At 30.6% G+C, this 27182-nt stretch overlaps 2 protein-coding genes across 2 annotated transcripts; both read right to left on the reverse strand.

The window, feature by feature from the left end:
* Positions 1 to 6617: 6617 nt before the first annotated feature.
* Positions 6618 to 7365, reverse strand: LOC108333687 (calcium-binding protein PBP1). Its single transcript, XM_017569164.2, has one exon. The coding sequence runs from the start codon at positions 7114 to 7116 to the stop codon at positions 6781 to 6783; it is 336 nt and encodes a 111-aa protein (XP_017424653.1). The 5' UTR covers positions 7117 to 7365; the 3' UTR covers positions 6618 to 6780.
* Positions 7366 to 13473: 6108 nt separating this feature from the next.
* On the reverse strand, positions 13474 to 26976 carry LOC108332879 (uncharacterized). Its single transcript, XM_052870561.1, has 16 exons — positions 25634 to 26976; positions 25032 to 25484; positions 24736 to 24864; positions 24442 to 24644; positions 24134 to 24344; positions 23793 to 24030; positions 23544 to 23694; positions 23163 to 23457; positions 16088 to 17290; positions 15484 to 15939; positions 15196 to 15324; positions 14902 to 15104; positions 14595 to 14805; positions 14254 to 14491; positions 14005 to 14155; positions 13474 to 13918 (listed from the first exon to the last, which is right to left on the reverse strand). Exons 1-16 carry the CDS (start codon positions 26910 to 26912, stop codon positions 13616 to 13618), a joined length of 5853 nt encoding a protein of 1950 aa, XP_052726521.1. The 5' UTR covers positions 26913 to 26976; the 3' UTR covers positions 13474 to 13615.
* Between the last annotated feature and the right edge of the window lie 206 nt (positions 26977 to 27182).

Below are 27182 nucleotides of genomic sequence, written 5' to 3' on the forward strand. Positions count from 1 at the left end.
TTATATTTTCTCTTTTGATTAGATTATCATATGTTGTGATTTTATTTATCATTACTTTCCATGTTAATGTAGCTGATAAAGCTTTAATTTTCCACAGTTAATCATATAAATCTATATCTTCATCCATATTTTTGTTTCAAATAATGTTATACGCTTATTTCAGTGTGTATTTATTAGTGTCTATATAATAACTGTCAAAACGGGTAACTCGGCCCAATCCGACCCGACCCACCACGGGTTGGTCATTTAGTGAGTCGATTCAACCCAGCTCATTTATTAGCAAGCTGAAAAAATTCGAACCCGACCCGACCCACCACGGGTTGGTGGGTTAAACGAGTTGGCTCACTTAATTAACTTTTTTTTCACCCTCTTCTTCTCAGATTCTTAACATGTTACTTTGATCGATCAAATTGAAACAGTAATAATTGGACCAATTGATATAAAAGAAAATGAAACAAAAGAAATATATTGTTATATATATTATAAGCTATCAAACATAAAATTTTGCCAATTTAGTTTAATGAGACATACACAACCGTTTGACCAAGAAACTACATATAGCCGTTAATAAAAATATATAGCACAAGATAAAATTGTCATGCTTGTTGATAGGTCTAAAAACAAGATCAAACAAATGGTATATTTCTGAATTATCCAATCTATAATATTATCCCTCTATTAAATTGGAGTCCTGAATGGATAAATTCACAGTATTACGCTCTCTTGAAGCATATTCTTCTTTATCGCCCTCTATAATATTATCCAATCTATAATCTTAGGGTTTTATTTGCATAGAGGAACTTTTGAAAAGACAACAGCGCGAAAGGCTCTATTGTTAAGTAAAGGTTGTGCATTTTGAATAATTAATTTAATTAATTTGATTTCAATAAAAAAATAGGATTTGAATAATTAATTTAATTAATTTGATTTCAATAAAAAATAGGATTTGAATAATTAATTTAATTTAATTAAAAAAATAGGTGGGTAGGTGAGTCAACCCAACCCACCACGAGTTCAACCCGTGTGAGCCGGGTCAAAATTGGCTCACATAAAAAAATTTGCATTTTTTTCCAACCCAACCCGGCTCAAACCCGTGATGAGCTGGGTTGGCTCACAGATTTCAACTCATTTTGACGACACTAGTCTATATAACAAAAATAATTCTTTTAACTTACAAAATCTTTTGAAGAACATCAATAAAAGAATGACAACAACTATTTGAAAAGAAACACGAATATTTTTAAATTGGATAAACTCTTCTAATGTAAGAAGCAATCAATCAATCAATTTACACTAAAATCAAATAAGGATGAAAAAAAAGATCAAATTAAATTCATAAACAAGTGTTCATAACGAACAAATGTATCAAAATTAGAGCTGTCAAAATGGGTCACAACCCGCAGGCCAACTCAGCCCACCACGGGTTTGAGCCGGGTTGGGTTTGAAAAATTTGTATTTTTTTTTATGCGGGTCAGATTTCAACCTAGCTCATTTAAACCCGACTCATGCGGGTTGAACCCTGGGGGGCTGGGTTGGTTACCTAATTTTATTTTATTAAAATTTAATTTTAATTGTATAAAAAATATTTATTATTTTGTTTTTGCTTGAAAAAATTATTTAAGTTCCTTCTTTTCAAAATTAATTAAACACCCATGTTGGAAGTAAAATTTGTTTAAATTTGAATTATAGAAAGTTTGTAATTTTTTTATTTAAAAAAAATTGTAATTAAGTGAGCCAGTGAACCAATCCCTTTACCCAAGAACCCGTGGTGGGTCGAACCGGATTCGAATTTTTTTGGCTCGCTAATAAATTAGCCGGGTTGGGTTGACTCACTAAGTGACCAACCTGTGGTGGGTTAGGCCAGGTCGAGTCGAATGACCCGTTTTGACAGCTCTAATCAAAATAATAAAACTTGCTTAATTAAGTTATAAGTCCCTCGTACATTTTTTTATTATCAATTTATATATTAACTTCTTTTTTCAATCTATTGAATACTCAATTTTTCATTAATCGAGTAAGGTAACTATTATCTTATCTGATCATCTTTTTCACTTGTTTTCACATGTTAAGAAATGTGCGATTTTTTTTAATAATATAAAATCATATTACAAATAATGTAAAACAACAAGTAACTAGTATTAGATAAGAAGAAAAACTAAATTACTATATATTAATGGTGGTGGTAATCAAGAGTCTCTTGATCACTATAGGTGATGTTTAAAGCCATTAAAAAAATATGAAAGTCTTATTATTTAATATATTTTCACTTAAAACAATAATATTATTTATCACTTTATATTAATTACAATATCATTTTATATTAATAACAAAATGTCATATTTAAAAGGTGAAAATTGTTGAATTCCATTTATGTTTCAAAAAAAAGAATATATATATATATATATATATATATATATATATATATATATATATATATATATATATATATATATATATTTTGTAAATCTTTTGTATACATTTTGAAAAGTGCAATTGTTGTGAAGCTAGTTAAGGTAAGGATAAGTGTTGAAAAAGCATAAAGTATAACCAAAAAGGAGTTGAATAAGCGGATTGATAAGTCGATGAGAGGGTTCATTTTGTTGGGACAAATTACGTATCTATAGCCAATGTGCTATGAGTTGAACTTTTCTTCCAATCTTTTCATCATGCAACGACCATGGCTAGCACGTGGGACCTTCTCCCTTAACCAACAGTACTATGATACAGAGCTACACTCCAAGTGTCATCTAATCTCTTTCACAATGGCTAAAGAATGATTAAGTGGAGGAGACATACCTTTGATCTTCTTCTTTTTTTCATCCAAATAACTTTCTAGGAGGAAGAACAAATTTACACAATGAAGCTAATAAAAGTGGGGAGCATTTCCACGTAAAAGTCATATTATTTGTTGGTATTTGGAATTCAAGAGTATTTGGCTTAATGAACTAATGAAAATCACAAGGTACATAATCATTTGCTTCAAAAGATTACCCATGTTGGCCGACCTAGCTTGTATTTCTTTCGTTGTGGGTCATCCCCACTTATAGTTATATCACAAACATACTCATCTACTATAAGGAATTCATTAATTAATGTATTAACCTATATATTATTAGAGGACTTTGATTTTAAGATGTTGAGACAAGAAATTATATTAAACTATTGTTGTAATTAATTAAGCTCTTGGCCAATTAATTAATTAATATCGAACGGCTAAACATGACAAAAAAATGTGTTTCCATTAACATCAATGGCTGCTCGATGGCCACAAGAGCCAATAGAAAGATATGACAGCAAGTGTTGGGGCTAAAATGTTTGTGGGTTGTCGGCATTTTAGTGATTAGGAGAATGAGAATTGGAAAAGCAAAGGCAAAGAAAAGAAAGAGAAAATGATATGAAAAGTAAGTTAACGGAGGGGAAGATGATGAGTTTGAGTGGTGAAGTACAGATAAACGACATAAAAAGTGAGTGATAGATTATGCACATTCACGTGAGATCCATCAATCTGGTTTTGTTGTCTTCATTATTTTCATTCCCACCAACGAAAAAGTGTTATGATCTCTTTTCTGTCTCACGCACTTCTATTCCTTGCTTTTTTTCTCCTTTTTGTTTCTTGCCTTACGAAATTTGGACACGCCAATTAAGACTTGTAGGGATTTCGGTTCCCAAATCACATTACTTTTTTTTCTATTACATTAGATAGTGCAAACGTGATTTTTCAAATTGGTTTTATAAATTTAACTTAAACTTAAACTCTTCTTCTTAATATACTTTTTTAAAATATTTGACATAATTGAAATAACTTCACATTACTTTAATTTTATTTTTTAAATGTTATAAATACTTTTTTAAATCAAGTTTTTTTATTGATTTTTTTTACTATTGTTTGGAAGTCCAATATAGTAGATTGCACATCTTGGGATTGGGTACCTCTATTGCAATCCAATTTGTGTTGCTGAACATTCATAGGTCTTTCTTCCTGCACCCCTTTTTCTTCCTGCATCTCATAAAGATTGTAATTCTCAAACTATCCGTTATTAAAATTATAATAAAGATCACTACACATTTTTATCATTTATATTTTTTGGATTTGGAAAATTTCTTTTGGAATAATTAATTCGAAAAGTATAAAAGTATATATTCTAGCTTGAATGTGTCGGATTTCTAGAACATTCTGAAATACAATAATATAATTTTGCAACAAGTGCTTCAGTAGTCATTTCGAATTTGAAAATATATTCAAAACACTTGTTTTAAAAAAATATATTTTGTATTTTAGATTGAGTGTTTCAGAAGATAGTTTTATATTTGGAAATATATTTTAGAACAATCAATCTATAATACAAAAAGAATTTTCAAAACTGAAGTTTTGGAATGTATTTTGAATCCAGATATGACTTCCGAAACATCTATTCTGAATTTTTTAATTATTCTGAAATGTATTTTTGAGTTTGAAATGTATTTCAAAATGTATCTCTAATAAATCTTTTTTGTAAATAATGGGCTTTCTTCTTATTCTTGTCTTATTCTTCTATAACTTCTTTTTCTATCTATAGGAAAAGCTGTGAGTTGAAGGAGGTGGTGGAGTTTTTTAATTAAGAGAGAATGAAGAATGGAGGGATGGAGATATGGGAGGAGAAAGAGAAAGTAAGCTATGATTTTTACTTTGACCGAGGGATAAAAGGAATTTTAAAATTTAGGGAGGTGCAGAAGGAAATAAAAGGAGGTGCACGAAGTAGCAGTCCATCCATATCAGAAGTCGTGTCAATGACAAAAACAATATATATTTTATAGTGCCCGATAAAAGCATCACGTGTCTGATCGTAACATTCCTTTTGTATTTTGGAGTGTGTCCATAAATAGCGATGAAAATAAATGTATTTGCTATAATCGTTAAATAGCGATGAAAATATACTACTATTTTAGAAAAGACTAACAATGCTATATTACTTATACAAAACAATCACTTAATTCATTTAATTTATTTATTAAAAATGGTAAAAATGAATTAGATCAAATTCATTTGTTTACTTTTTATTGCTGGTCAATTATTTATGCACTATGCTTTTTTTCAAAATTAGTGAAATCTTTTTATCAATATATGGATCAAATAAACTAACTATATTTTTAGAATTAAATATTTCAAATTTTAGTATTGTTGGTTTTGGTTAATTTAATTTTAAGTGTCACATCTTTAGCTGAATTTCATTAAAGAAACATTTTAGTTTAAATTAAGGTTATTTTTTCTTCACATCAATTAGAATATTATGAATTTGATTATAACAGAGTTAACTTGTCTTTAATAGAGAAATAATTAATTTTGTTCCTATTGAAAGATAAACATTTTACTCAAAGTCATGACATTTCTAATTATTTAGAGAGATTGAGTTTTAACCTTAAATCTTAATAGAAGTATATTTTATTCCTTTTCAATCAAGTCATTGCTCTTAACCAAAATTTCATTCATTCAACCTTAACTAAGACATCTTTATCTCAATTTTAACCTTTAAACATACCATTGGTTCAACCTCAATTATATTATTGTTGTCTCACTAGTACAAAATGTGTTTTTAAACTCGCACAATAAACCTCTCTTTACACCAAACCACTGTCTATTGAGACACGGTGGCAGTTTTGTTATTAAAGAGATCTTATAGGTCTTGGTTCAGACTGTTATTAACGAGATCTTATACGTCTTGGTTCAGACTAAACATTACATTATATTATTACGTTATATTATTAGTAAACTAAAAAAATTAAAAATCATCAAACCAATTAATAATAAGTATTTATTTGGTTGGACTTAGATTTAGTATTGTATTTAAATAAAATAAAACTACTTTGTGAATATTTTATGAAGTGGGAGAGAAAAAGAAGAAAGATAAAATAAAGAGTGTACGAAATGATGTGATAAAATATAAAAACATAATATATAAATCAAAATCATAACCACAACAGTTTCTTACCCCTTTGCTTTCAATAAATTAAACATAAAATGAGGAATCATATATGATATGCAAAATTCTCTTAAATTTATAAATTCGTTCCTTTCCTTGTTTTTCCATCGAAAAAGGTGTAAGGTTTAAGCATAGAATTTTCATTATAGAAGTTATAGTCTTTATGAAAAAAAGAATAAGACATGAAAAGAGCAAAACCTTATTGGGAACACTGCCAACTACTTCCAAAGTTTAATATATATAAATTTAATAGTTGCAGCAATTTATCTCCATATATTATATATTATGAAATCTTTATTAATTTCCTTACCAAAAAAGAAACTGAAAAATGTATTCGCCATTCAAAGCAAATGCACCAAATATTCATTCAGGTCAATGACAGCAAAAACTCCAAAGCTAAAAAATTAATTAACACATCAGAGAGAGCTCTTAGCAAAAGATAAAAATTGTTTTGGTATATAAATCTGGCAGCGAACGCTCCAGATAGAACATTCAAGGTATGATTTTTTATTTTTTTACTAATCGTGAGATAAGTGTAATTAATTGATCCCTAATCATCAAGTGTTATTAATTTCTTTTAGGGTTTGTTGGTGATATCCGTAGAGAATATAAAGTAACAACACGTATAATAACTCTTAATAATAGTTAGTTTGTTAAATATACACAAAAACATTGCAAATGGTGTTAGAATAAACATAAAATTGTATGATTCTAGAAACATAATATGAAATAGGAGTAATACATTATTGAGTGAGGGTGTATCTCTACCATCCGATTTCAATTGTGAAAACGGAGTCGTTTTTGGAAGAACCTGGAAATGAGTTCAAAGGGAAGCGTTATTGTTATGGTGAAGAGCCTGTTGGAGCCAAAACCAAGAGTCCTGCATCAACTGTGGACTCAATCTGAACATCAAAACGCAGAACTCCATCTGAGAGAGTGCACCATCACCGTCCAGATCTCCTTCCCTCATCATGCTCGCAAGCTCTTCCTCTTTAAAATCCTGCAAACCCATCGTAGCAGAGTTCTTCCTCAAACTCTCCAAGGTGATCACCCCCTTCTCCTTGTCCATCAGCACCTGAAACCCCTTGCAAAGCTCATCAATCAGTCCCTCACCGCCCAGTTTACCGGCGATCACCGGTAGCAAGTCTTCGAATTCCATTCCCGGGCTCAAAAATAAAGGGTATAGATTTTAGAATGTGAATGTGTTGTAGGCGATGACTCTTGGGATGTTTATATAGATACATTTGAAGGAAAGAGGTTAGAAAGTTGGTGAAGCCTGGTTCCATGACAGTTAAGAAACAGAGAGTTATCATCTCAATACCTTCATTCTGCTGCGGATCAAACCGCAAGTGCTTCTCTGCTTCCTAGAAGTTTTCTCAGGGGCTTTTCTGTCAATTTCATTGCATACTTTGTCTAATCAAGTTTGACTAAGCTCCCCTGCATCCGGTTTTGTGATAATAATTCTACAATATAATACATTTATCATATATAATCATAACAACAATGAAAAGATATAAAAAGAAATTTATAGTCAATTTATAAACTATTGTCTGCTATTGCCAATTGTACTTTACATTGTGTGAGGAATCATCCAATTAATAAATAAAGATTAATTCCTTTTAATGGAAGAATTATTAAAGTATCCGTTTTTTCATACAATCCTAATAAATCAGGCGTTCATTGATGAATGTAAAAGATTAGGAGAAGATTTAATTTGGTCAAACCTTACTCAACTCATCAATCATTTCCAGTGTTAAACAGTGAATGGATTGATAACATTGGGTTAAAGAAAGTAATAAAAGGATAAAATAACTTAAAATATTGTACTGAAGGGAAAAAAAACTTAAATACATGTTCATTGGAAGTCATAATTCTATTATATATAACCTATTTTTGCAATATATTTTCCCTAATTTTTAAATTTATTTCCATGGGCAAACAAGAATGGTGTAAAAAGTTATTATCAAATTATGAAAATTGATTGAGAAATCTTCAAAACACCACTTCTTCTAATTTTAACATAACATTAAGAAGAAAAGTATGATACAGTGGTTTCGTACACGGAAACTGATGATACTTTGATTCAAGTAAATTTGCTAGTTCCACTGGGTATAAGAAAAGAGGTTTCTTAGAAAAATAAAACAAAATAAACCATTTGAATTTTATGTGAAAATCGTTCATTTATCAATACGTTTAATTTTTTTAATTAGTCGTTTTTACTTTTTTATATTATCGATAAAATATTTGTGTTTAATGTGAAAATCACTCGGTTTAATCCATTGTGATTTTCAAGTGAAGGCCGTGGCGGTGCACCGAAATTTTAGAGGAGTTCATCACCGTGGAGACAACGTGTTTAGAATAACTTTCAATAAAAAAAAAGTAAGGCATTTTAAAAATGATTTATTCTCAGCCACCGTGCACAAAATAAAAGAAAGAAAGAAACGAAAGCATCATATAGTATATAATTTATTTTCTTCGTAAAATATATTTTCTTGAAAAAACAGGAATAAACATGATGTACGAGCATGTTGGTAAAGAAATGGAAAGATTAAACCCAAAACGGGAGTAATGGGAAAGCGTGGCAGCACAATACAAATTAATTAATTAATTAATTTAAGGCCGTGTGGAATGGACGGTTGATGATTGACCAACAACTTAGTCTGAAGACTGTTTTTGCCAGATCAAAGTGTTGGCTGGGAACATTTTTAATGTTGTCAACCAAAAACAAGAAACAGCAATAGGTGTTGGTCAGAATTAGCAACACATACAGTAGCGGAGGTTTCTCAACAATTTCATGTGAACATTGTGTCAACGCCATGTATACACAAATGTATACCTCTCATCAAATTCATGTGATAAACCACATTGTGATGGTTGACATTTATGGAATACAACAAATTCAGCAGCACGGATTACATCTCTTGTTTTTAGTGCCATCTTCGTTATAAAACTAGAGGTAGGAACATTTTATGTTTCCATATTAACTGATATGATCATGTCACTTCAAAAATAAGGTTTTGAAAGAAAAAAAACATCATAGAAAAGTTTGAACACCATCATATGCTTTAGCACCGTATATATATATATATATATATATATATATATATATATATATATATATATATATATATATATATATATATATATATATATATATATATATATATATATATATGTATGTATAAAGTTATTTTATTGATCAGCTCCAAAAGTTAATAGTAACTTTTTAAAAATATATAGTAATTTTTTCTCATATAAATCTGGTGCTTTGTGAATAAATTCATGTAATGACAGTTTGCGGTTAAATTAACTTTTCGTTGAAATTATTTATTTAAAAAATCAAAGTGTAAATATATCTACGCTAAACAGACTATACATCACATGAATTTACTTGTATATTTATGTACGTAATACTGACACACAATTGTGTTGTTATATATGTACACAATATCTACTTCATAATTTGATTCCAACAAGAAAGGTCACCGGTAATTTCAAAACTTTGGCATTTTCTTTTTCATTATTCTGAAAAAAAAAACATTTTTTGTTATTAATAAATGACATTTTTAGTGGGGATTGCCTTGTAGCTTTTATCATAATATTAAAGGATGATTCTTCCCGCATCTTCCTTTTTTCTTTCTATATTTTTCATAGTTTTTATTAATTGATGAAATGACAATTTTATCTCTATTTTCTTTTCTTACATCCTGTCAGTTTCCAGTTCTTCAACTCTTTCAGCGCTGCACCTCTTCTGGTGGTGGGTACATGGTGAATCTTATTTTAATTTAATTCTGAATATATATAATTTGAAAGATATTATAAAAGTTTTAAATGAGTTATAAAATGCACATTCGAAAATGTATCTTTTAAATATAATTTTTCAAAACATATTTTTGAATATGAAAATATTTTTTGAATTATCCTAATTTATTTAAAAAAGAGAGGTGGGAGTAATTTTTTATCTTTTATTATAATTTAAATGAAAAATAATTCAGAATTTGAATTATATGGAGGTGCAGAAAAAAGGAGGGTGCAGGAAGAAACGAGTATTTTCAGATAGGGCAGTGAAGGCCCGTCAACTTGAAGATGTGGTTTGTAAAGGCCCATCAATGAGAATGAGAATGAAAATAGAAATGGCCTGGGTGCTGTTTAAACTGAAATGAAAATGAAGATTTTGAAGGAATTTCTTTTGGAAACAATGTGTTCCAATGAGACAAGCGTAAACAAATATTTTATACACGAGTTATTCTTTGAATCTTTTAAATGGTTTAACCAGTTAACTTAGGAAAAAATTTCACCTACAGAGAACATCACATAGTCTAACGGATACCATAGGCGACAATATTGTTCATAGTAATAATAGAGATTGCAGGTGAATAATAAACAGTCAAGTTTGAATAAAAATACATCTTCAAAAGGAAATCATTTTTTTTACCTCTCATATTGCAGAATCGTTTGGTAGAGGCTATCCAATCACATTTGCAAATTCCATATTATTACACTTTGTTTGGGATCTTTTACATTTCTAATTTGAGGTTAGAACAACCTAATAAAAAATTATGATGTACTTAAAACTTTTAACATTTCTATGAATAGATTCTAAAACTAACAGAATCTAGTCTAAGTTTTCGTTAGACACGAGTTTATTAATCCCTTGATCTAACTTTCTCCTTCTCATTTCATATAAGTCTCTCTCCCTATAAATTTATCTCTTTCAAACTTCCACTAGTATAAAAAGATATTATAACATAATTATATTTAATTTTCAAGTAATAAATTTCGACTTCAAAAATAAGTAATAATATTTTTGTAAATATTTTGTCCAAATTAAAGTTGAATTTATTCACAATAAACATCAATTTAGCTTTTAACATTAATCTTAATCAGACATTAAATGTTATCAGAATGTATGTTGGTCTAAAACTGATGTTAAAAACTAAATTAACTTGTGAATAGGTATGACGTCAAATATTATTTTAAAATTTTAGAAGCAATTTCAACATCCTCATCTTTTCCCTCATACGAAACCTCCCACCTAAACTTGTAGGAGAAAATTCTTCAACCCATTTCACTTTATCTATCGATTGTGGTGTTTGTTTGGGCATAAACTTTCATTTTCTTCCATTACATTTCTCATTAAGATTGGTGTTTTCATTCACTAGTCATTATTACGTGCCTTAAAGATTGCGTTTTTGCGGCTTAAGATTAACCTTGAGTTTTGTAAATTTTAAATTGTCATAACTTTTGGTATATATCATACATGGAGATGCTCCAAAAATGAAAGCTGTTGGAAATGGAGTGATGAACACGCTAAACATCGTTTAAGATTTTTTTTTTCTGAAATGTTATGGAATTTTTAAAAATTCATAGTTTAAGGAATTTTTGTATCATTATTTTCTCCTATTTTTTTATACCTTACACTTTTATTTTAGATATCTATACTACTTCTAAAATTTTATAAATTTTTGTGGTGTATTCTTGTATTGTATACTGATTTTTTGTCATTGTTTTACTAAAGGGAAGTATCGAAAAAAAATTAACAAAAAAACACACAATTTGACGTTTGTTGTTCCTACAAGAGAAGTTAATAATATTTGTTATAATGCAACTATGTTTGTTAAGAGACAACAGACGCCAATTTGATGTCTCTGGCTATAAGGTTGGACCTTTAATAGACATCAAAAGCCTAAAATAACATATGTTAAAAAAACCTTTTGTGTTAGTGTTCCTTAAAATAACATGAAAAGTACTTTTTGGTTACTATAAATAACAAGTTGTGCTCAGCTCCGTATCAGCGCCACATCAAAAAATGGTTAGGAACCGAAGATCTATTCAAATAACCAAATTAGTATTCCAACTTAGTGAAGGGTTTAAAAATAGGTTTTAGTATTAGATTGAATATCAGTTCGCTCAAATGATTAGATTCTCAATTCTCTAATTCAACATCAATTCTAATAAAAAAACACATATTATACAACAATCACAACAACAATTCCACATTGAATACCAATTTGCTCAAATGATCATATTCTAAATTCTCCAATTCAACATCAATTCCAATAAAAACAAGCATATATTATACAACAATCACAACAACAACTCCACATACCAAAATGAATAATTCAAACCAAACCAAACATGCAATTTAAATTAACAACACATCAACAAATTTAAATTAGATAATTAGCTTTCCTTACCTACTATAACCAAAAATCATTCTTACAGTTCAGAGAACTCTATCTGTTCCTACAAATCATCATATAATCATGATCAGTACATCATAATGTTAGCATCATTTATCAATAGAGTTTTGTAGAATACTCAAATGATACATGTGACAAAACGATACTCATATGCATTGGAAAACACATAAAATAAAGAAAAAAAACATAAATTAACCTACTCTTTTACAAGAACTGATAGAATATAGTTGAAGACCCCGTCTTAGTGATCACTTAAGTATTTCGTGATCTTCAAACAAATGAACAAAAGATAAAAAGACTTAAAGAGATGATAGATAATCTTTAGAGAAAGAATTTTAGAGTAATAATATTCTTCTACCTAATAAACTCATTAATTAAAATTCTATTTAAACGGTTGAACTTTTGATATTACAGTAAACATCATTTAAAACATCCTATCACATCTAATACGTTATTTCCTATGCTCTTACACGTATTATCATAAATGTGTTACATTAAACTAAAGAAAAGTTACTAATATATGCTAATAAAATAAAATAAAAAACCTTTAGATTTATATAACAATTTATAATTTATTCACAATGTAACTTTTATAATATTTATAATATTTAACAATTAAATAATTCAAGTTTTTTTTAATCAAAATTATTCATTTTTATATATAAATTCTTTTATGATTTTTAGTTAATTTAATCTGTAACTACATACAAAGATACATCTTTTGTTTTTCAATTTTATCCTCTTAATTATTATTTTTTTAAATTTAAATAGTTATTTACAATAAAAATATTATTTTTCAGTCTTTGTAATTAATTTATTTTAATTCGAATAATTATTTATTATAAAATATTTATTTACTTTTTTAACATTTAGTAACTAGTTTTCAAATTAAAATAATTATTCATAATAAAAAAATTATTTACATAATATTACTTCTAATATTTTTTATATCAATAACTTAAATTTATTTTATCTATAATTATATCTATATACATTTTTTTAATTTTAATTTTTAATTACTACTTCTAAAATTTAAATAATTTGTAGACGTGCCTAGTATTTTTAAATACAATATAGAAATGATTAGATTATTACAAGAAAAAATAAGTATTGAGTTTAAAATATACGAAATGTCAATATTATTTAAAAATAAGAATGAATCTCATTCAGAAGAATTTTAAAACTATAAGATTATCATTTAACATGTTCAAAGAGATAAGTGATCAGTGCAATCTTCTAAAATAACTTATACTCACTATTATAAATAAACATTATGTGTGTGTATGAGGTACATAAACATAAACATTAGCAGATAAAAAATAAAACATTAGCTCTCTGTATATATAGATTCCCGGTCCCTATAAAAGAGGTTAAAACAATACAAAAAATCCTAACTTGTTATAAAATACAACTAAAATAACAAGATATAGATTTCATGTAAGGTTTCGTCGCGTACTATCGACCTTGTTCGTAACTGCTATCAAATTGCAGAATTGTTTCTGGTTTACTAGAAGAAGAAGCTGAACTTGAATAACGCTTGTTCATAAAAAATGTTGGCTGGGTGGGAATTGGCATGGTTGTTGTCTCTACGTCAAGCATGTACAAAACATTTGACATAGTGGGTCGATTACTTGGTTCATCTTGTATGCACAATAATCCAACAACTGCACATTTGAAAAATTGATTTTCGTTGCATGTTTCACCAAGACTAGAATCCATTAAATCCAGTATCTTGTTCTCTGACCATAAGTTCCATGCCTGATAAATATAATGTCAAGAAAAAATGAATCAGAAGTCAATATAAGTCACAAAAACAACACAAGACAGCAACACAATAAACATACATAACCCAAAAGGCTAGAAATTTGATTGGACTCATAGAATCCTGTGTTCCTTTTTCCACTAAGAATCTCCAGTAGGACCACCCCAAAGCTGAAAACATCAGATTTCACTGAAAAAAGTCCATCCAAAGCATACTCTGGAGCCATGTATCCACTTCAAGAAAAAAACAATAAAAGTTTTTATGTGTAGCAAGAATGTATGGAACATCATATTCAGAAAAATAACAATGTCAGAGTACTTGGGGAACTTACTAGGTTCCCATCACTCTCCCTGTACTTGCTTCCGTTTCTTTTCCTCCAAATATTTTGGCAAGACCAAAGTCAGATATCTTTGGATTCATTTCCTCGTCTAAGAGAACGTTGCTGGTTTTCATGTCTCTATGAATCACTCTCAATCTAGAGTCTTGATGAAGGTATAGCATGCCTCGTGCTATGCCTACTATTATCTCAAACCGCATCGACCAATCCAACAGTATAGTTCGACTACGGTCTTTCAACGTATGCATTACACATTTCAAATGAAGAACAAGGTTAGCGAAGTTGTGGTTGTAATAATTAGAGAATAGGTTGTGTGATGGAGTATGGAGTCTCACCAAATATAAATGAGTCCAAGCTCTTATTTGGCATGTATTCATAAAGTAAGATTTTTTCATCCCCTTTTATGCAGTAGCCCCTCAGTCTAACAAGGTTCCGATGTTGAAGTTTGGCAATCAAAATAACCTCATTTTTGAATTCTTGCAGGCCTTGAGTGGAAACACTTGAAAGTCTCTTTACAGCTATTTCTTGACCTCCTGGAAACGTTCCCTGGATAAAAAGGTTTCCATACATTATATCATGAGAAGATTTTGCATGGATTCAATGCAAGGTCGGTGATAAAGTTTGATGAACTGAACAAATCACCTTATAAACAGGTCCATAACCTCCTCTTCCGAGCTTGTTAGAATCCGAGAAATTATCTGTAGCTGCGAGAATGCTTGCAAAAGTGTAAAAGGGAACTTCAATGCCTTCGATGTCTTTTTCTTCTAAACTTCCTAAGCCAATCAAACCTTTCACATGTCTTTCACTCTCATACAAGCTCTCCTGAATACGGGTGCTTGCTCGATCTTAACTCCGTACCAACAGATACATAGGTTTTCATTATCTGTGTGAAGATATAAGATTTTTAATTCAACATGCAAAACTTCAAATTATTACCATGTTTAAGGGAATTTTTCTTTCTCCAGACGATGCCAAATGCTATTATGCATGTCACAGCAGCCAGGGAACCAAGAGTTGCTAAAAGAATCAATTCTAGTCTAGTTGAGTGATTTCCTGGTTGCTCTTCTGTCGCAGAAAGGAAAAAAAAACGCAGAAAGTATGAGGGCAAACACCATTATAACTGTACTACCAAAATACCATTATAATCCTTTTAATCTGGCGATATTTTTTCGGTACTAAAGGAGAAAAATAGAAAAGTGGATAGGGTTATAACAAAATCCTAACCTTGGGTGCAGCTCATTAATGTGTTATTCCAATTATAGTTTGAATTACAAAGGCACCTACTTCCACCTTCCCCTGTTGCTCTGCATGTTGAATTTGGCCAACTAATGCAGTCTGTACGCTGACTACAGGGGGGTTCTGGCGCTGGTAACCAACTGATTTTTATTACGGCATCTTCATTGTACTGAGCTACCTTAAACGGAAAATCAGTGCTATTCTGACTGCTGAAACTGTAATTGAAGGAATAGAAATCGTCTGTTTGAATGGCAAACATTCTGGAATCTTCATCGATCCAAGTTACTGGGTATGATATACGTCCGGGAATCATAAAACTAACTTTGCCAGTGGAATTGTCGCAATTGAACTTGTTGTACATGGGGTCTCCACAGTTTGGTCCAGTGCTCAGCGGATAGGGAATGACATATGTGCCGCAAGGTTCACACGATTTAGCAGTTGGTGCTACACAACAACAATTAATAATTCAGCCATAAATCATGTTCCATAGTTTACCTTTCAATCCATCCCTTAAACTGATGAGTCAATACAATATGACCTATGAATATCATCTAGAAGTTTCAACTATTCGAATTAACAATATATAAATTACCTATATCTGATGTTTTAACCAAGATAGAAAGATCACTACCGCGCGCGTACTTCTCAACAACAAGAGAAGGTAAAGGCCGCGTCCAGATTCTGCACGAGTATAAATTATCGTCGCGATTGGTCGAAAGATTAAATGAATATGCTTGGCACTGTGATTCGGGACACATGTCGATGCAGATGGATTGGCATTCTGCTTCTGTTTGAGCAGGAATTTGTTGGTCTGGGTCGCCCACTTTTATCTTGGTTAAGTTCAGGAACATCACGTCCTTGTTGGTACACGATCCTGATTTTCTCACACATCCTTTGGACTCGGATTCTCCATCAGAACGAGAATCATGAATACGACTGAATCCTGGCAAACATTTGCACTGAATGAAGTTATCTCTGGTACATAGGCTGAAGCTCCCACAATAGTCAGGTAGGTCACAGTTGTTCTCTGGCGCCGACCATATCTTAGTCCAATTTGATTCTGCCTCATCCCACTCCAGAAACACTATCTCCCCGCTAGAATTCATCAAAAGCCTTGATTTATAGTACACATAAGGTTTTGATACGAATAGTGTTTTGTTAGAATAATTATACGTTTTAGTATTCCAGGTGTCGTTGTTCAACAAATTAAATACCTTCTGGGAAGCCGCTTCTGTGTCATATTCATCAAGTGCCAAGTGGATTTGTGATTGATATTGCACAACGAAGCTCCGTGTCTCAGCCTTTTGAGTCAGCTTGAAGGTGAAGTTCCCAGGTGCTGGGTTAGAGGAGTCTCTCCAACAAGTCAACGACAAAGTCGCATCCATTTTCATGCCGGGAAGAAACGTGTCTGTTGGGTTCTGGAAGCTTTCCCACAGGTATGTCGCTTCAGAGTCATCCTCTTTTAGTACTAGATTCCCAGAATCTAGGAGCTGCAGTGTTCTGTTAGAGGACGAGGATGCTCCAAGTTCAGAAGACCAGAGGCTTCTGAATGCATATTCTACCACCAGATTTCCATCCTCCGCAATTCGAAAAACTCCACCGGAATCTGGAACAGGATGATCTCTGTTGGCAACCCACACGACTGTTTGTGGTTCCAAGGCGTGATACCAAATCCCCAGGTATTTCCCTCCACTTTTTTCAGCAGGAGAAAAGAAGCCCAGCTCAAATGTGGCGTTAGATGAAACAAGGTTTCCTTGGGAGTCCTGAGTTATGTTCTGGTTAGCCTTCAGAGCATCTCCACCCAAACATATATCGAAGCATATCGGCAGCCAGAGAAGAAGAAAGGAGAAAGACAACACAATCTCTTCACTTTTCATTGCTATAACAAGCCTTCTACGATCTATCTGATCCTTCTTCCCAAAATTTTGACACCAAATGCTATAAAATCAACTACTATTTCAACCTCGTTAATTTCTTAATTGTTCATCTTCTTTCTCAGAAAAATAAAAAATAAAAAATAGAATTCGTTGATCTTTCAACGAGCTACAATTTACCAGTCATGTTTAAGTCTCACTCGGCATGCCCAACAAAGATATTCTAAAGCAATCATCACTAGTCAAAGAAAAATCTTACCTAAGGGGAGAGAAGACACACATCTGTAGTTACAGTAACTATTACTAGTCAATTTTAATATAAACCATTTTTCTTTTAATTTTACACTCATTTAGCATCTTAATAAGTTTATTTAATATTCTTGTTTTTATAAAATTATATATATTTATAATTATATTTAATCCCATTTATTAGAAATGATTTGTAAATTTAAATGTGTTTAATTGAGTATCGAGACCCCGGTAAAAATTAATTATTTTCAATTCAATTTTTATTAATATTTTTAATCTATTGACTAATCAAAACTTGTATATTTTTTTATTAAGTTATTACTGTATAATTTTTTGATTAATTGGATGATTTATCTTATTTTTATCTTTTGATTTTGCTTATTTATATGTATGTATTGAAAAAATATTGTGTGTTTGATAAGTGTGAAAAATAGTTGTTTTTATACTTATAAATAAACTTAATCTGATAATTATTCATGTTATTACTCAGTGAAAGTTGTAATAGGAAGTAGATGTTATGTAACACATTATATAGGAAATGTTGTATTATTTGGACTGTTATCAGTCAATTCTTGCTAAGCGCTGTAGTTAAAAAAATTCGCACAGCGCATACACATATGTGCATGGAGCGAATTAATGAAGTTAAGTAGCTTAAAAAGACGTAAGAGAAAGACAAAAACGATCTTCTGACACACAAACAAAAGGAGAAAAATACTTGAAAACTTCAGGAGACTGCTCAGGAGACACTTCAAGGCATCAAGACTTCACTTCTGCAAGGAATTGTTGTAAAGAATACATTCTAGATGTCTAGGAGAGACTAGTTTTTATGTTCATTAGAATTGGTCGTATGACAATACATTGATGTAAATTTCTTGTGTAATATATGTCTATGTTCTTGTTCTTTTCTTGACTTGTTCATGATTATACGGAAGTATAATTCTTTTTAAACTTTCTTTTGTACTGGGAAATATTTTTACAACAGAAACGTAAGAAAAGAAACTAAAAGGAACTACGCTAGGAATAACTTCTGTGTTTTTTGTTTTAAGGAATTAAATCAAGATACGCTTATGTGAATGCTTGAACAGAGAAAGTATTTTGTCTAGGATGTTACTATAATGTTAGTCTAAGACCAATTTTAGTTATCTTTATTACAATTTTCATTCTTAATTTGTTACGTTGTTATTTTCATGCTATTTTTCAAAGTTAAAATCAAATGTTATCTTTAGTAATTGATTTTGATAAATAGTCTTAATTGAATAACATGACTCAAATTTTCTTGGGAGAACTATACTCTTAACTTAATTATCTGTATTACTTGAATGATTTTGTATATCTGCTAAAACGTTATCAGTGTTTAATATAAAATTAAAGATAATATTAATGTTAACTTAATATAACAAGAGTTTCTTAATGTTTTGGTTGAAAATAAGATGAATGACGAAGTTATCATATTTATAGATGGCTTTCACGAATCACTTATAACTATTAATGCACTGTCTCTTATATTTCTTAACATGTGAATGCTCATTGGGTTGGGTTATCCAATGACCCAATTTAACCCATTTAAATTGGATTTGTTTTCATATATTATTTAGTTAAATCTAATTCAATTCTAACTAACTAATTCACTCTTGTATGGATTAGATGATGGATTTAATTAATATGATGATTTGACACCTAAATTAATATTTTCTCTTATACTTGTATTATGAAAAATTGTGATATATTGTTTTATTTCATATCTTGAATTAGTTTTGAAAATCTTATTACGATTTAACTAATTGACTTGCTTTAAAACATTGATATAATTTTTGTAAATGTTGTCTTATATTTTTAATTAGGTTGATAATTCAAAATTTTAATATTTAACAAAAAAAAGTTTTTTAAAATTTGACTCAAACAAATCTGAGTTTAAAAGTAACTTGAATTGGATTAGGTTTAGCATACAAATTGGAATAACCCAACTCAACTTAATATTTATTCAGTGAATTTTGTAATTGATTTGTCCAAACTTTCAGAAGCCCTAATATGTAAATTAAATTATAGGATAAGATAACAACCACGTCTCATAATTAAGAAAAAATATAACACAAAAAATATAAAAGTTTTAAGTAATTAATAAATATAAAAATTTAATAAGACTCAATTAAAAATACTCAAATGAATTTTAAATTTAATTTATTTTAAATATTTAACTATTTTTAATATTAAATGAGTTTGAAATAGTTATAATTTGCTTATATATAAATTATTGGAATAAGATTTTCTTATATTTAAGTACAGGATAACAAAATAGTTGGACAGATAAAAAAATAGATATTAACGGAATGAAATAATAGATATAGAGATAAAAGCCATTCAATAATATTGTTTTACTGCAATTATGTAATAATGTCATCAGCAGTGAATAAAAGAAAATATAGACCATACCACATTATTTATTTAGTCGAAAAGAAAATTAAAACGATTTGTAAAACAAAAAATTAATTTTTGAATTTTGTTTTGAACCTACCACTTTTGTATGAAATAAATTGAAAGGAATAAAAAGCAAGGAAAGAAGACGATGGAGTTAAAAATAGTGCTGATCTAAAAGTAAATAGACTAGTTATATCTATGTTGAGTTATGTTTTTTTCTTCTTCTTTTAATTAATACTTTAATATTTACTTTGATTTCACATAGTGGATATTTTGTCTTTTGTATATTTTTCTCTTGTCTTATTCATTTCAGTTCACTTATAAACAATGATAAATAATTGAAGAGAGGTTAACTTCAAAGTCTACGCCATTCGTCGGTACTCTCCGAGTCGCTTCTTTACTCTGCCTGGTTTTACTGTTCAAATAGATTCATTAGCTTTTCATTATTATTAAAACTGTTTTTAAAGTAAAAAAAACACATTTTTAATAGTGTAACTTGTGTATATAAAATTATTATCTGATTGGATTACAATTCATATGTTACTTAAAAACATTGCAAATATATATATAGAGAGAGAGATTAATTTTCCACTCTTATTCACAATAAAAGATTTAATGTGAGTTTTTTTTTTTTTACAAAGCATCATACACTCATTTTTAAATCTAATAGGAGTGTTTTCACGTTTAAATGTGGATGAAGAAAATTAGTTTGACATAAAGTTGTTAATTTTGTGAACCTATGTCACTCAAATATTTAATAAATTTGATCTCTTTTTTACATTGGTTTCAATAAGAAGTTCATATATAACAAATTTATATTTTTGTTTCTCTTGATTTTTCGATAATGATGGGAGTGGAAATATAATGACAATGGATAAAGCATAAAGAAAATATGGTAAAAACCCACAGTGGTAGGTATGATGGTAGGAAAAATTACAATAAAATAATAAGAACACTAAAATAAATTGCAAAAAGTAAATTACCAATAAAGAAACTTGTAATCAACGAGAGTGGTGACCTAAATTGTAATAATCAATTAGATTAATCATTTTTCATTATTAATCCTTGTATTTTTTTTTGAAATGTGTCCCAAACATTTACGCCACAAGTAAACAGATGTTCATCAACTAAACTACGTTTTGTGTGAACATTATGATTTAAGATCATAAGTGTTTTAAAATATAAATTATTCAACTTCAATTTATATAAACTAGTATAAAATGAACGATATTTAATCAAACCACAAACAAGTATCCCTAAACAAAAGATCAATTAAACAATATAAAGTTTTTTCTTCGATTGATTGAGACTTACTTCACTAGTTTTTGGTTTTACGGGAAACTTTCGTATTTTAAATAATCTTTTCTACTTGATCAATGCCCTCGACAATATATAATTAATGAATTACCAATTAACTTCTTCTTTGATTTAGTAACAATTCAATTTTAAAAGCATTAATATTAGAACCTTTTAAAAAAAAGCTAGTAATCATAAGTCAGGTAGTGGGCACCAGACAAAAACGAAATGTGGAAATATTCTTACATAGCAACTTAAATTGTTCAGCTTAGAGGGCCTTTAATTTACAGTGTGCAATTACATTTTCTATTTCTTAATTTAAAAGTATAAAATGAAAAGTTTTACTCAGTTGTGGGCGTAACCCAATTCCATGAAACTTTCACTAAAATATAAACTCGGCCAAATTAGACTATTCAACTTTTCCAAGTTAGACCGTATACTTTTTTTGTGTGGACAAAATAGAGAGTACACAACTCGAGATTTCTTTCACAATGCATTTTTCTCACAAGGTATGGTTTTATGTGAGAAAATCAATTCTACTTAGAAATATACCATTCGGCACCCAAACGTGTGAATATGACCTACAGAATTTCTGTTTATTCACGTAAACAATAGTATTAACATAATTATGTAATTAAATGTTAATCAAATAGTATAATATATGGGTCTAGATAATCTTGATCCATCTAAGAGACTCATAATAATGCTATAAATATGTTGCGTACATATTATCTTAGTTTAAACTATGAGCGACTTAGGTGTGGGCCATTTAAACAAGAGACTCATAAATCATCAAACTTTTTTTTTGTTACTTTCATTCCTATTTCCAAATGTGTAGTTTATATTTTATTTTATACTATTTACTTATTAATAACTTAATTAGTATCACTTTTATTTATTTATTATTGATTCTTCTCCTGTAATAATTCATTGTAATGTAAGTTTTTTTTAACGAGAAGTAATCTGATTTCTCTTTAAACTAGCCATCAAACACTTTTTTCTTTTTTTCTTCACTACTTTCTTTCCTATTTTAAAAGGTTTCATTTTTATATATGGTTATGATGGAAAAACATCTACGTGAGAACATTATTAGCTACTATTAAATCTAGGGAATGATTGTTTTTAATACAAGTGAAATTGCTTCTTTTGTTATTTTTTAGAAGAAAAAAAAACATATAATACATTGTGCATGCATACCACACTTTTAATAAATTTGGAATCAAGTTGCAACACAAGTCAAGGAAGTCTTTCTTATAAACTTTTGATTGAAACAAAATTGATCATATTGGACAAAACACCAACTATTATGAAACATCAATGATGAATAAATTATGTTTTGAAATAATTGATAAAACATTAAGAGATATTTTGAAAATTGAAAATAATAAAAAAATATATTCAAAACCCATTTTGTGATAAAATTATTGTTTTGAAAATAATTTTAAACAAATTTTGCCGGATGTAAAGAACGTATTCACATGAGATTGTGAAATCAACAATAAAGTATGTGTTATGAAAAAAGTTATTAACTTTTAAATCTTTCATAGAACATGAAACTAATTATTATCAAATGTAGGGAGATATTAAAAAAAAATTAACTCATTGGATTATCTCAAATCATTAAAAAAATTCAAAAATAATTTCTATAGATTTACATTAACAGATAAAAAGTAAAACATAAGCTCTCTATTTATATAGATTTACTGTCCCAAAAAAAAAAGAGAATAGTAAAAGTAATACTTAAAAACAACATAAACACTAACTTGTGATAAAATACAACTATAAAATAACAAGATATAGATTTCATGGAAGGTTTCATCGCGTACTATCGACCTTGTTCGTAACTGCTGTCAAATTGCAGACTTGTTTCTGGTTTACTAGAAGAAGAAGGTGAACTTGAATAACGCTTGTTCATAAAAAATGTTGGCTGGGTGGGAATTGGCATGGTTGTTGTCTCTACGTCAAGCATGTACAAAACATTTGACATAGTGGGTCGATTACTTGGTTCATCTTGTATGCACAATAATCCAACAACTGCACATTTGAAAAATTGATTTTCGTTGCATGTTTCACCAAGGCTAGAATCCATTAAATCCAATAGCTTGTTATCTGACCATAACTTCCATGCCTGATAAATATAATGTCAAGAAAAAATGAATCAGAAGTCAATATAAGTCACAAAAACAACACAAGACAGCAACACAATAAACATACATAACCCAAAAGGCTAGAAATTTGATTGGACTCATAGAATCCTGTGTTCCTTTTTCCACTAAGAATCTCCAGTAGGACCACCCCAAAGCTGAAAACATCAGATTTCACTGAAAAAAGTCCATCCAAAGCATACTCTGGAGCCATGTATCCACTTCAAGAAAAAAACAATAAAAGTTTTTATGTGTAGCAAGAATGTATGGAACATCATATTCAGAAAAATAACAATGTCAGAGTACTTGGGGAACTTACTAGGTTCCCATCACTCTCCCTGTACTTGCTTCCGTTTCTTTTCCTCCAAATATTTTGGCAAGACCAAAGTCAGATATCTTTGGATTCATTTCCTCGTCTAAGAGAACGTTGCTGGTTTTCATGTCTCTATGAATCACTCTCAATCTAGAGTCTTGATGAAGGTATAGCATGCCTCGTGCTATGCCTACTATTATCTCAAACCGCATCGGCCAATCCAACAGTATAGTTCGACTACGGTCTTTCAACGTATGCATTACACATTTCAAATGAAGAACAAGGTTAGCGAAGTTGTGGTTGTAATAATTAGAGAATAGGTTGTGTGATGGAGTATGGAGTCTCACCAAATATAAATGAGTCCAAGCTCTTATTTGGCATGTATTCATAAAGTAAGATTTTTTCATCCCCTTTTATGCAGTAGCCCCTCAGTCTAACAAGGTTCCGATGTTGAAGTTTGGCAATCAAAATAACCTCATTTTTGAATTCTTGCAGGCCTTGAGTGGAAACACTTGAAAGTCTCTTTACAGCTATTTCTTGACCTCCAGGAAACGTTCCCTGGATAAAAGGTTTCCATACATTATATCATGAGAAGATTTTGCAAGGATTCAATGCAAGATAGGTAATTAAAAGTTTGATGAACTGAGCAAATCACCTTATAAACAGGTCCATAACCTCCTCTTCCGAGCTTGTTAGAATCCGAGAAATTATCTGTAGCTGCGAGAATGCTTGCAAAAGTGTAAAAGGGAACTTCAATGCCTTCGATGTCTTTTTCTTCTAAACTTCCTAAGCCAATCAAACCTTTCACATGTCTTTCACTCTCATACAAGCTCTCCTGAATTCGGGAGCTTGCTCGATCTGAACTCCGTACCATCAGATACATAGCATTTCATTATCTGTGTGAAGATAAAAGATTTTTAATTCAACGTGCAAAACTACAAATTATCACCATGTTTAAGGGATTTTTTCTTTCTCCACACGATGCCAAATGCTATTATGCATGTCACAGCAGCCAGGGAACCAAGAGTTGCTAAAAGAATCAATTCTAGTCGAGTTGAGTGATTTCCTGATTGCTCTTCTGTCGCAGAAAGGAAAAAAAAATGCAGAAAGTATGAGGGCAAACACCATTATAATTGTACTACCAAAATGCCAAAGTACCATTATAATCATTTTAATCTGGCAATATTTTTTCGGTATTAAAGGAGAAAAATAGAAAAGTGGATAGGATTATAACAAAATCCTAACCTTGGGTGCAGCTCATTAATGTGTTATTCCAATTATAGTTTGAATCACAATGGCACCTACTTCCACCTTCCCTTGTTGCTCTGCATGTTGAATGTGGCCAATTCATGCAGTCTGTAAGCTGACTACAGGGGGGTTCTGGTGCTGGTAACCAATTGATTTTTATTACGGCATCTTCATTGTACTGAACCTTAAACGGAAAATCAGTGCTATTTTGACTGCTGAAACTGTAATTGAATGAATTGAAATAGTTTGTTTGAATGGAAAACATTCTGGAATCTTCATCGATCCAAGTTACTGGGTATGGTATTCCTCCGGGAATCATAAAACTAACTTTGCCAGTGGATTTGTTGCAATTGAAGTAGTTGTACATGGGGTCTCCGCAGTTTGACCCATTGCTTAGGGGATAAGGAATAGCATATGTGCCGCAAGGTTCACACGATTTAGCAGTTGGTGCTACACAACAATACATTAATTCAGCCTTAAATCATGTTTCATCAGTTTACCGTTCAATCCATCCTTCTAACTGATGAGTCAATACAATATGACCTATGAATATCATCTAGAAGTTTCAACTAATGGTATTAAGAGTATATATAAATTACCTATGTCTGATTTCTTAACCATGATAGAAAGATCATGACCGCGCAGGTAGTTCTCGACAAGAGAAGATAAAGGCCGCGTCCAGATATTGCACGAGTATGAACCACGATCACCATATGTCGTACTATTAAATGAATAGGCCTGACACTGTGATTGGGGACACATGTTGATGCACATGGATTGGCATTTTCCTTCTGTTTCAGTATTAATCTCTTCGTCTGGGTCGGCCACTTTTATGTTGGTTAAGTTCAGGAACATCACGCCCTCGTTGGTACTGGTACACGTCGTTGATTTTCTCGCACATCCTTGGGACTCCGATTCTCGATCAGAAGGAAAACCTTGAATAGAACTGAATCCTGGCAAACATCTGCACTGAATGAAGTTATCTTTGTTACATAGGCCGAAGCTCCCGCAATAATCAGGTATGTCACACTTGTTCTCTGGCCCAGACCATATCTTAGTCCAATTTGATTCTGCCTCATCCCACTCCAAAAACACTATCTCCCCTCTAGAATTCATCAAAAGCCTTGATTTATAGTACATGTAAGGTTGTGATACGAAGACTGTTTTGTTAGAATAATTGTACGTTTTAGTACTCCAGATGTCGTTGTTCAACAAATTAAATACCACCTGGGAAGCCGCTTCTGTGTCAAATTCATCAGGTGCCCAGTGGATTTTTGAATGATATTGCACAACGAAGCTCCGTTTCTCAGCCTGTTGAGTCAGCTTGAAGGTGAAGTTCCCAGGTGCTGGGTTAGCGGAGTCTTTCCAACAAGTCAACGACATAGTCGCGTCCATTTTCATGCCGGGAAGAAACGTGTCTGTTGGCTTCTTGAAGCTTTCCCACAGGTATGTCGCTTCAGAGTCATCCTCTTTTAGTACTAGATTCCCAGAATCTAGGAGCTGCAGTGTTCTGTTAGAGGACGAGGATGCTCCAAGTCCAGAAGACCAGAGGCTTCTGAATGCATATTCTACCACCAGATTTCCATCCTCCGCAATTCGAAAAACTCCACTGGAATCGGGAACAGGATCATCTCTGTTGGCAACCCACACCACTGTTTGTGGTTCCAAGCCGTGATACCAAATCCCCAGGTATTTCCCTCCACTTTTTTCAGCAGGAGAAAAGAAGCCCAGCTCAAATGTGGCGTTTGATGAAACAAGGTTTCCATTGGAGTGGTGATGAGTTATGCTCTGGTTTGCCTTTAGAGTATCTCCACCCAAACATATTGGCAGGCAGAGAAGAAGAATGGAGAAGGACAACACAACCTCTTCACTTCTCATTGCTAATACAAACCTTCAATGGTCTCTCTGATGCTTATTTCAAAATTTTGACACTAAATGCTATAACATCAACTACTATTTCAAGCATTATTCCCCCAAACAGATTTTTAGGTTTTCATTACAATAAAATTTGTTCTTTTAAAAGACAAAAAACACATTTTACTAATTTATTTTTTTTGTGTATAAAATTGTTATCTGGTTGGATTACAATTCAACTGTGAACTGAAAGTATTACAACTTATATATATGTAATCCATGAATTACTAACTA

The sequence above is a fragment of the Vigna angularis genome, chromosome 11 (genome assembly GCF_016808095.1).
Source record: "Vigna angularis cultivar LongXiaoDou No.4 chromosome 11, ASM1680809v1, whole genome shotgun sequence".
Classification (NCBI taxonomy): domain Eukaryota; kingdom Viridiplantae; phylum Streptophyta; class Magnoliopsida; order Fabales; family Fabaceae; genus Vigna; species Vigna angularis.